Genomic DNA, 11,715 nt, shown 5'->3' on the forward strand with positions numbered 1-11,715 from the left:
AAATTTGGCCTCACCAACATTGTATTGAACTTCTACTTTTGAGAGAAGATGGGGCTCTTTTGCCAAATACTATCATTTAATTTGAATTAATTTATACGGTTTCCTTCCAATCTTATTTTATATAAATGTGAACTGGCGGTTGATGATTTTTCTTGTTTATTTATATAGATGATTGTAAGTCATATTGCTCCGGGAGTTGGTTCCTAATGGGTTTTTTTCCCTCTATTTTTCTTTTTCTTTCTCTTGTAGCTACTGTTTTTTTTTTCTCTTTTGGTAGTTGGGATTCTCTTTTTCCTTTTCTTTATAAAAATTTTTTTTTCATTATCATATTATTCTTTTTTGGTAGGTTTTTTTTCAGCTTTATTAACTATATATATATTAATCTGCCGTAATCTTGTCCCATTTTAAAGCTGTAGAAGATTATGTATCAATAAAAAGATTTTAAAAATGAAATTAACTTCCACATAACATTCCGACTCCTGTATTTAATATGTTGCCCAACATGCTTGCAGCAGCATCACAGGTTCCGAAAGGAGACAGAACGTTGGTCATTGGTTTGATGGTTCCGGCCTGTACTTGATGGGTAGCACTGGAATATAAAAGCAAGGACAAACTGCTGAGACTTCTAAGGCGTTGGTCAGACCTCATTTGGAATACCGGTGTGCGCCGCTCAACGCCCATTCAGACAACGTCCGATCGCACATACGTGCGTAGTCCCAATCAGAGAACGTGATGTAGCGGACGTAACCAATCTCGTGTATCGAGCGTCTCTTGAGTGTAGTAGCGTTGTCTCTCTGTTTAATTTTCTTTCGAAAATATTACCGTAAAGTGCATCATGGCTTCCAAGCGCAGGTTATTCGACCTGAAACTCTTCCAGTGGAACACCATGAGGAAGTTGAGAACAGGGATGTGGACGATCCTGATCATCTTTGGTAAATTGTGTGTGATATAGGCTAAGAAAGTGTTTACATAAAAGTTTAAAAAGTGAAAAAAATTAAAAAGGTTAAAGTGAAATAAAAAATTATAGTGTATATATGTATTATAATGCACAGAATACAGTTTTAGTGTAAGTTCTTGGCTACTTAGTCAATACAGTACTCCATATAGGTTTGCTAAGTATATCCACACAACGTCCAAGTCACATAATGTCCAATTTCACAGAACGTATCGTGGACGTTAAGTGACGCATACCTGTATTGTGAAGAAGTCTGTGCTCTGTATGCGAGGAAGAATCTCCTGGCCCTGGAGAGCTACCTCAAAGCTAAGCCCTCTAGTATTTGACATTTCTGCCCTGAGGAAAAGGATTTTCCCTGCATCACTCCAGCAATGGACACAAAATGCTGGAGGAACTCAGCAGGTCAGGCAGCAGTTATGGAGGGGAATAAACAGTCAACGTTTCCGGCTGAGACCCTTCTTCAGCACTGGAAAGGAAGGAGGGAGAAGCCAGAATAGGAAGGTGGGGAGAGGGAAGAGGAGGAGAATACGAGCTGGCAGGTGACATGTGGCTTTGGTAGTGAGTACATGGTCGAAGGGTTGGGGGGCAGCAGAGGTCACAGAGAGGGAGCAGTGAGAGGGTCTCACTGAACTCCCATCGAAGAGGGGATTTAAAGTTCTTCAGGGTAGCCAGCCCCCAAAGAGATTTCACGGTGGAACAGCAAATTATAAACACAAGGGATTCTGCAGATGCTGGAAATCTTGAGCAACTCATATAAAACGTTGGAGGAACTAGATCACTATTCATTCCCCTGACCTGCTGAGTTCCTCCAGCATTTTGTGTGTGCCAAGACGAGGGCACTCTCAGGTTGGGGAAGCAACACCTCATATTCCATCTAGGAAGCCTCCAACCTGATGGCATGAGCATTGATTTCCGGTTATTCTCCGCCCCCCCTTCCTTCCCCGACTCTGGACTCTTACCTCTTCTCCTCACCTGTCTATCACCTCCCCTGGTGCCCCTCCTTCCCACTCTCCTCTCCAATCAGACTCCTTCTTCTTCAGGCCTTTAACACCTATCACCTCCCAGCTTCCTACATCATCTCCCCTCCCCCACCCACCTGGCTGAACCCATCACCTTCTAGCTTGTACTTCTTCCCCTCCCCCTAGCTTCCTTGTTCTAGCACCTTCCCCCTTCCTTTCTCGTCCTGGTGAAGGGTCTCAGCTGGAAATGTCAACGCTGATTCACTTCCATAGATGCTGCCTGACCTGCTGAGTTCCTCCAGCATTTTGTGTGATTTGCTCTGGAGTTCCAGCATCTGCAGGATCTTGTGTTTATATTTTGTGTCTTGCTTATCAAAAAGGCTCCTGAATGTCACTATCACATCTGCTTCCAATACCACACCTCTCAGTGCAAACCATGCACCTACCACTCCACATATTTAAAAAAAAACATACCCTGCACATCTCCTTTAAACATCAGCCCCCCGCCCTAAATATGCCCTTTAATAGAGCGTCATGGTAACATAGTGGTTAGCACAATGATATTACAGCTCCAGGGATCAGAGTTCAGAGATCAATCCCAGTGTCCACTGTATGGAGTCTGTACGTTCCCCCTGTGGAATGTGTGGGTTTCCTCCGGGTGCCCTGGTTTCCTCCCACAGTCCAAAGACATACTGATTGGTAGGTTAATTGCTAACTGTAAAAACTATCCTGTGATTAGGCTAGGGTTAGATCAGGGGTTGCTGGATAGCATGGCTCGATGGGCTGAAAGGGCCTATTCTGCACAGTATCTCAATAAATAAATAAATATTTGCAAGAGAAGATGGCGGTGCGACGCAGCGCGCAGCGGCCACTCTGGAATGAATATTGGTTATCTGTCAAGTAGGGGGCCGTGCACAATCCTGATTTGATGGAGACGCACGTGAGAAGCATGGAGGAACATCTGGCGAAACTTCTGAAATGCCTGTTTCGTTGCCGCTGCTACTGTGCGATCCAGAATCTCCAGTGGGGAAGGCCCCGAATCCTCAGCTTTGCCTGTTGCTTGGCGGCCGGGGCCAGGGTCGAAGCGCTCGGAAGAGATGGTGCTCGGTGTCGGAGGCTCGAAGTTTTTGGACAGACTCAGAGTCGGCTGTGGTCGGGTGCTTCCAGGGTGCTGCATCGGCAAGTTTGCAGCGCTGGAGGTTCATGGCAGGAAGAGTTTTTTTTTTCTTCCTTCTATCGTCTGCGTGAGATGATGGGACTTTCGAGAGACTTTGAGACTCTTTTTTTTACCGTGCCCATGGTCTGTTCTTCATCAAATTATGGTATTGCTTTGCACTGTTGTAACTATATGTTATAATTATGTGGTTTTTGTCAGTTTTTTTTTTTAGTCTTCGTTTGTTTTGTGTTTCCGTGATATCATTCTGGAGGAACAAATTGTATCATTTCTAAATGCATGCATTACTAAATGACAATAAACGAGGACTGCATGTCCTCATAGTCTAATATATTCCCGCTGCTGTCTGTAAAGAGTTTGTACGTTCTCCCAGGTTTCCTCCAGTTGTTTTGGTTTCCTCTCACATTCCAAAGACGCAAGGGGGGTGAGGGTGAGTAAATAAGTTGCGAGCACGCTACGTTGGCGCCAGAAACACGGCGACACTTGCGGGCTGCCCCCCAGCGCATGCTTGGACTGTGTAGGTCTTGTCACAAATAACGCATTTGACTGCACGTTTCACTGTACGTGTGACAAATAAAACTAATCGTTACCTTTATTAGTATTCGACACTTCTATCCTGGGGAAAGATTCTGGCTGTCTGCCCTTTCTTTGCCTCACAACATTATATAAACTTTAATCAGCATGAAAAGCACTTGATGGCTCTGGGTCTCTACCAGCTTGAGGTTAGAAGAACGGGGTGGATCTCAGTGAAACCTACTGAATATTGAAAGGCCTGGATAGAATGGACATGCAGAGGATGCATCCTATAGTGGGGGAGTCTAAGACTCCTTTAAATACAAGGACGTCCCTTGACAACAGAGAGGAGGCAGAACTTCTTTATCCAGAGGGTGGCGAATCTGTAAAATTAATTGCCACAGATGCCCGTGGAGGCCAAGTTATTGGGTATATTTAAAGCGGAGGTTCTTGATTACTCAGGACATTGAAGGTTGCGGAGAGAATGGAGTAGAAAGGGACAATAAATCAGCCATGATGCTATGGTGGATCAGGCTCAATGGAGCATATGGTCTAACTCTGCTCCCGTGCCTTATGGTCTTAGGATGCCAGGTGTAAATGATCCCGAGGCAGGGTTTCGACCTGAAATGTCGACAATTCTCCCCCCACCCCAGCACAATGCCCCCTGACTCACTGACTCCGTCCAGCAAACAGTTTGATGCTCTTGATAGAATTCTCCTCTGTTCCAATTAAAATAACTCTGATTATATTTCTCCAACTCAGGCAAAGTTCTCTGCTCTCTCTCTAAGTGGTCTCAGCACTGTGTTCCTTTACCTGTGACAGGAAGGACAGTCCAGAGAGGAAGAAGACAAATGGACAACCAGAAAGCTGCCATCTTGGAGAAGGAAACCGCTATGGCTGTTCCAGCATCACACTTGGTCCTTAATTAAAGAAGAGAAAATGACAGTTTGTTCTATTATACAGTGCCAGTAACGTTATACTGTCTTACATAGAGATGTACCTCACACTTTATGTCACCCCGCCACTCAGAGACTTGTGCTAATACATATTTTGTGACTGTGTGCTGGATCGTAACCGAGTGCTCGGGGCATCAGAGTTCAGAGTTCAGTAAGGAGTCTCTGTACGTCCTCTCCGTGAAATGTGTGAGTTTTCCAGGTGGTCCGCTTTCCTCCCACAGTTCGAGGAGGTTACAGGGAGGTTAAATGATCATTGTAAATCATCCGTAATCAGGTCAGGGTGACATCGGGTTGTTGGTGCCTGCTGGGGCGGGGCAGTGCAGCTCGCAGGGCAGGAAGGGCCTGTTCCCAGATGGGAATGGAGAGAGACAGGGAGGCAAAGGTTGGGGGTGTGACGGGGAGACGGGGAGACAGAGGGGGGAGTGACGGGGAGACAGGGGGGAGTGATGGGGAGACGGGAGGGAGTGATGGGGAGATGGGGGGGAGTGACGGGGAGACAGAGGGGGGTAGAGACGGGGAGACAGGGGGAGTGATGGAGAGACGGGGGGAGGAGTGACGGAGAGACGGGGGGAGGAGTGACGGAGAGACAGAGGGGGGAGTGATGGAGAGACAGATGGGGGAGTGACGGGGAGATGGGGGGAGTGACGAGGAGACGGGGAGGAGTGACGGGGAGACGGGGGGGGGAGTGACGGGGAGACAGGGGGGAGTGACGGGGAGACAGAGGGGGGAGTGACGGGGAGACAGAGGGGGGAGTGACGGGGAGACAGAGGTGGGTAGATAGAAACGGGGAGAGGGGGAGTGATGGGGAGACGGGGAGAAGTGGGGGAGTAACGGGGAGACAGGGGAGGAGTGATGGGGAGATGGGGGGACTGATGGGGAGACGGGGGGGAGAGACGGGAAAACAGAGGTGGGTAGAGACGGGGAGACAGAGGTGGGTAGAGACGGGGAGACGGGGGAGTGACGGGGAGACGGGGGGAGTGACGGGGAGACAGAGGGGGGTAGAGATGGGGAGACAGAGGGGGGTAGAGACAGGGAGATGGGGGAGTGACGGGGAGACAGAGGGGGGTAGAGACGGGGAGACAGAGGGGGGTAGAGATGGGGAGACAGAGGGAGTGATGGGGAGACAGAGGGGGGAGTGATGGGGAGACGGGGGGGACTGACGGGGAGACAGAGGTGGGTAGAGACAGGGAGAAGGGGGGAGTGATGGGGAGAAGGGGGGAAGTGACGGGAAGAAGGGGGGGAGTGACGGGGAGACAGAGGTGGGTAGAGACAGGGAGAAGGGGGGAGTGATGGGGAGAAGGGGGGAGTGACAGGAAGAAGGGGGGAGTGACGGGAAGAAGGGGGGGAGTGACGGGGAGACAGAGGGGGAGAGACACAAACACAGACAGAGAGACATATAGAGAGACAGAGAATTGAACTTGAACTGACAGGTCACAGTGCCATTGCCGGTAAACTGGACTCTGATCCTTGCACTCGCTCCTCAATCACACTTGATTCACTTGTGCTCACGGAGAACAGCCTGGCCCCTGTCACCACACTGTTCTGAAATCTGAACAGAGGAACGGCATTTTTATAGTGTTGATAAGTTGGATACCGTTACAGTGCCTATAAAAAATATTCATCCCCCACCACCCCGGAAGTTTTCAGGTTTTATTGTTTTACAACATTAAATCACAGTGGATTTAATTTGGTGTTTTTGACCCTGATCAACAGAAAAAGACTCTCTCGTGTCAAAGTGAAAACATCTCTACAAAGTAATCAAAATTTTTTTACAAATATAAAACACAAAATAATTGATTGCATAAGTATCATACCCCACCTCCTTTAATATGACACAGCAAATCATCACTGATGCATAATTAGTTAAATGGAGATCACTGTGTGCAGTGAGGGTGTTTCAATTGATTGTAGTAAAAATATACCTGTATCTGGAAGGTCCAACTGCTGGTGAGTCAGTATCCTGGCAAAAACTCCCCAAAGTCACTGAATATCCCTTGGAGTACATTTAAGTCAATCATCAAAAAATGGCAAGAACATGGCTGAGCTGTAAATCTGCCTAGAGCAGGCCGTCCTCAGAAACTGAGTGACCGTGCAAGAAGGGGACTAGTGAGGGAGGCCACCGAGAGACTTATGACAACTCTGGAGGAGTTACGAGCTTCAGTGGCTGAGATGGGAGAGACTGCACATACAACAACTGCTGCCCAGGTACTTCACCAGACACAGCTTTAAAGGGTAGTGGCAAAGAGAAAGCCCCTGTTGAAAAAAAGTCAGATGAAATCCCAGCGAGAGTTTGTCAGAAGGCATGTGGGAGACTCTGAAGCTGGCTGGAAGGTGGTTCTATGGTCTGATGAAACCAAAATTGAGCTTTCCGGCCATCAGACTAAACACTACATTTGGATTAAGCCAAACACCACACAACATCAAAAATGCACCATCCCTATCGTGAAGCATAGTGGTGGCTGCATCTCATTGAAACTTACTGAATGTTGAAAGAACTAGATAGAGTGGATGTGGAGAGGATGTCTCCTATGGTAGGAGAATCCAAAACTGGAGGGCACAGCCTCAAAACTGAGGGGCAACCCTTTAGAACAGAGGTAAGGAGGCACTTTATTAGCCAGGGTAGTAAATCTGTGGAATGCTCTGACACAGACTGCGGTGGAGGCCAAGTTCGTGCGTATGTTTAACCCTCACATACTGTTGGGATCAAATTTGACCCGTTTTGACATTTGACAGCAGTAAAAACACCCTAAATGCCATTTTTGTAAGCTGAAATTCTTTCATTTTTGCGCATTTTGGGTCACTTTAGGAAAAGTCATCAAATTTCGGCTTTAAAAAATGGCATATTTTCTGGGAATGCCCCGCTATCAAAGACTATTGGAGTGGGATACATAATGCCCTACAAGACATCTTTAAATGTCAAATACCCTTAGATAGTAAGATCATATATTTTGGGTATATACCTCAAGAATGGTTGAAAAGAGATAAATATTTAATGAATGTACTGCTGGTGGCTGGTAAAAAGACCCTTACCAGGAAATGGTTATCACAGGGGAGCCCAACTTGAAATGTATGGATGGAAATTACAAAGGACATTGACAAAATGGAGAAGATAACAGCATCTGTTGATCATAAGTTGGAACAATTTTATTCATACTGGAAAAAATGGTTTAACTACATAATACCTCATAGCCCTGATTTTATTCTCACAAGTCAATGAATATGTTGTAAAAAAAGGTCACTCACTATTCTGTACATAGTTTTCTTCTTTCGATTGTTCTTTCTTTCCTCTCCTTTCCATAAGTGTATACCTCAGACAAAAATTATGTGGAGATTTGTGACAAATATGACTATATGATATATATGTACAGTATCTGAACTACATCTTATGGAAAGTTTTGTTTGATGATGAACTTCAATAAAAAATAAATTACAAAAAAAATGGCATTTAGGGTGTTTTTACTGCTGTCAAATGTCAAAACGGGTCAAATTTGACCCGAACAGTATGTAAGGATTAAGGTGGAAGTTGATCATTTCATGATCAGTCAGGGCATCAAAGGATATGGCGAGACAGCAGATGTATGGGGTCAAGTGGGATCCTGGATCAGTCATGATGGAATGGCAGAGCAGACTCGATGGGCTGAATGGCCTAATCCTGCTCCTATGTCTTATGGTCTTATGCTGTGGGGATGCTTCACTGCAGCAGGCCCTGTAACGCTTGTGAAGGCAGAGGGTAAAATGAGGGAATGCCCATCCATAAGAGAGAAATAATAATCAGGGGGTGCCCACCGAGGTGCTGATGGACACCTTGCTCTCTGATACGCTATTTCTGCAAATGAGAACATCTACGCTATCTACCAGAGGCAAGGGACTAGTGGCATTGGTTCCTGTGTAGGTTTTCATAAATAAAACAGCAGAGGCGTTTTAAGTTTAAGGGAAACGGTAACAACTCCTTTATTGTCGACCAAACCCAGAACACAGAGCGCGGTTAAAAACTTCACATCATTACATCATCACGTCAGACCAGCCTCTTAAAGTGAACCTCAGCTCAATGTCGGTGGCTGTGAATTACACCTATGCTTCCACCCCCACCCCCAGAACCAGCACTGAGAGTCTGTCCGGAGTTCAGACAAGCCGCCCGGCACGGGTCCTACGTCCCAGGGGTGGAGTAACAGCAGGTGCCTCTGGTATATCCAGAGGCATGTTGACATGCTCACGGTCAAGTCGCGATGGCAGGAGAGTGGTAGCAGAATCCTCCAGATTTTGGTGGGCCAGTTTAAGGCGATCTATCGAAATACATTCAGGTTTACCCCTCTTATCTAGGATAAAAGTCTTTCTCTCCATTCCAAAATGTGAAACGAGCCTATAGGGATGTGGGCGTGCACCTCGGAGGACATAAAGAAACGAGGCGGAATGTAGGCCAACAGGAACTCGAGAGCTGTACGCCATGATGGGAGGTAGGAATTGGAATTTACTGAGGGTAGAATGCTGGTTAGAGGCCGGCCAGTCAGTCCTGGCTTCAGGAATGAAATCACCTGGCACTCGTAATGATTGCCCATATAACAACTCAGCCAAGGACGACTGCAGGCCCTCTTTTGGAGGCATTCTGACCCCCAGCAGCACCCACAGAAGAAGATCACTCCAATACTCATCTGTTAGGGAAGCCCTCAGAGCAGTCTCTAAGGAGCGGTGAAACTCCTTGTGTTGGACTGTGTGCTGTAGCCTAACACTGAGGTTCTAGGTCATCGTAGCCCAGGGGTCTGATATGAATTGGGTACTGTGGCCAGAGGAAATATCAGATGGGGTGTCAAACCGAGCAACCTAGGTGCTGATGAACACCCGAGCCACATCTGAGGGTGTTGTCAATGCTAGGGGGATGACCTCTGGCCACCTGGTGGAATGGTCCACTATGGTAAAGAGGTACATGAAACCACTGGGGTGGAGTGGGGGGGGGGTGGTCCTCTCTAACATTGACATGGTCAAACCGTCACTCAGGGACCTCAAAGGATACCAACAGTGCCCAAACATCACAGCTAATTTTCACCCACTAGCACTTGACGCAGGCTGCGCTCCAATCACGCACGCCCTTTCTAAGGCCGTGCCACACAAACTTCAGTGCGAGCAGTTTCTGTGAGGCCTTCCGGCCCGGATGCAAAAGGCCGCAAACGGAGTTAAAAACGGCCTGTTTCCAGTTTGCAGGCACCATGCGACGAGGACGACTGGTTGAGACATCGCACAGGAGAGCTACCACAGCTTCCCCGAACGGTTAGCCAACTGCAGGCCTCTGACTGTTGTTCGGTCAGCCTGGACCTCTTGGACAGTAACTTGGTCGGCTGTCATGCCGGCATAGTCAACCCCTATGTGTACAGCCTCAACGGCTGGCCCTGAGGGGCAATCAGCCAGGGCATTGTTTCTCCCCCTTGATATGTTGTATATCAGTTGTGAACTCTGATATGTAGGCCAGGTGGCATTGCTGTCGTGCGGACCGAGGGTCTGATATTTTGGCCATTGCATGCACGAGGGGTTTGTAGTCAACAAACGCTGTGAAATAGTGACAAATATGTCATCCAGGTAAACAAAAAGAAAATATAAGTCTTTTAATACAGAGTCCATCAGCCATCAGAAAGCCTGTGCTGCATTCTTCAGCCCAGATGGCATGCACAGAAACTCAAGGAGGCCAATTGGGATCATCACAGCTGTTTTGGGAATATCCTCTGAGCACACAGGCATCTGATGGTAGCCCCTGACTAATTCAACATTTGAAAAAATTAAAACAACAGGAATTCTGCAGATGCTGGAAATTCAAGCAACACACATCAAAGTTGCTGGTGAACGCAGCAGGCCAAGCAGCATCTATAGGAAGAGGCGCAGTCGACGTTTCAGGCCGAGACCCTTCGTCAGGACTAACTGAAGGAAGAGTGAGTAAGGGATTTGAAACCTGGAGGGGGAGGGGGAGGGGGAGATGCAAAATGATAGGAGAAGACAGGAGGGGGAGGGATAGAGCCGAGAGCTGGACAGGTGAGAGGCAAAAGGGGATACGAGAGGATCTTGGGACTGGAGGTCCGGGAAGAAAGACGGGGGGGGGGGTGACCCAGAGGATGGGCAAGAGGTATATTCAGAGGGACAGTGGGAGAAAAAAGAGAGTGAGAGAAAGAATGTGTGCATAAAAATGAGTAACAGATGGGGTACGAGGGGGAGGTGGGGCCTAGCGGAAGTTAGAGAAGTCGATGTTCATGCCATCAGGTTGGAGGCTACCCAGACGGAATATAAGGTGTTGTTCCTCCAACCTGAGTGTGGCTTCATCTTTACAGTAAGGAGGCCGTGGATAGACATGTCAGAATGGGAATGGGATGTGGAATTAAAATGTGTGGCCACTGGGAGATCCTGCTTTCTCTGGCGGACAGAGCGTAGATGTTCAGCAAAGCGGTCTCCCAGTCTGCGTCGGGTCTCACCAATATATAAAAGGCCACATCGGGAGCACCAGACGCAGTCCGTCTGGGTAGCCTCCAACCTGATGGCATGAACATTGACTTCTCTAACTTCCGCTAGGCCCCACCTCCCCCTCGTACCCCATCTGTTACTCATTTTTATGCACACATTCTTTCTCTCACTCTCCTTTTTCTCCCTCTGTCCCTCTGAATATACCTCTTGCCCATCCTCTGGGTCACCCCCCCCCTGTCTTTCTTCCCGGACCTCCTGTCCCATGATCCTCTCGTATCCCCTTTTGCCTATCACCTGTCCAGCTCTCGGCTCTATCCCTCCCTCTCCTGTCTTCTCCTATCATTTTGCATCTCCCCCTCCCCCTCCCCCTCCAACTTTCAAATCCCTTACTCACTCTTCCTTCAGTTAGTCCTGACGAAGGGTCTCGGCCTGAAACGTCGACTGCACCTCTTCCTAGAGATGCTGCCTGGCCTGCTGCGTTCACCAGCAACTTTGATGTGAGATGCTTGAATTTCCAGCATCTGCAGAATTCCTGTTGTTTGCGTTTTAATTCAACCGAGTCTGCCCAAGACGTTAATTGTTTGCAAATTACCTGAGAGAAAAGAAGGGCCACTTTCAGCAGCAAAAAGCAGATCACATGACGCGACACCCCACGTGACCGCCGTTGATCGACAGGCACCTCCTGCGGGAAGAGGGCCCGCCCACTCGAATAACGTTGGT

The 11,715-nt window shown here is 47.8% G+C and overlaps 1 protein-coding gene across 4 annotated transcripts in view; it reads right to left on the bottom strand.

Moving 5' to 3' along the window:
• gba1 (glucosylceramidase beta 1) overlaps nucleotides 1-11,690 on the bottom strand; it is a 61,218-nt gene extending 49,528 nt beyond the window's left edge. For 2 of the 4 annotated variants that reach the window (XM_063041760.1, XM_063041757.1), the window contains exons 1-2: nucleotides 11,588-11,690; nucleotides 4,415-4,521 (exon numbers count right to left, since the gene is read on the bottom strand). In XM_063041760.1, the coding sequence (XP_062897830.1) occupies nucleotides 4,415-4,475 (61 nt within the window). In that variant the 5' untranslated portion in view covers nucleotides 4,476-4,521; nucleotides 11,588-11,690. Of the gene's footprint in view, nucleotides 1-4,414; nucleotides 4,522-7,800; nucleotides 7,836-11,389; nucleotides 11,552-11,587 lie in introns of those variants that run through there. The other 2 variants (XM_063041759.1, XM_063041758.1) reach the window with 2 other exon arrangements.
• Between the last annotated feature and the right edge of the window lie 25 nt (nucleotides 11,691-11,715).

The sequence above is a fragment of the Mobula hypostoma genome, chromosome 2 (assembly GCF_963921235.1).
Source record: "Mobula hypostoma chromosome 2, sMobHyp1.1, whole genome shotgun sequence".
NCBI classification, from domain to species: Eukaryota; Metazoa; Chordata; class Chondrichthyes; order Myliobatiformes; family Myliobatidae; genus Mobula; species Mobula hypostoma.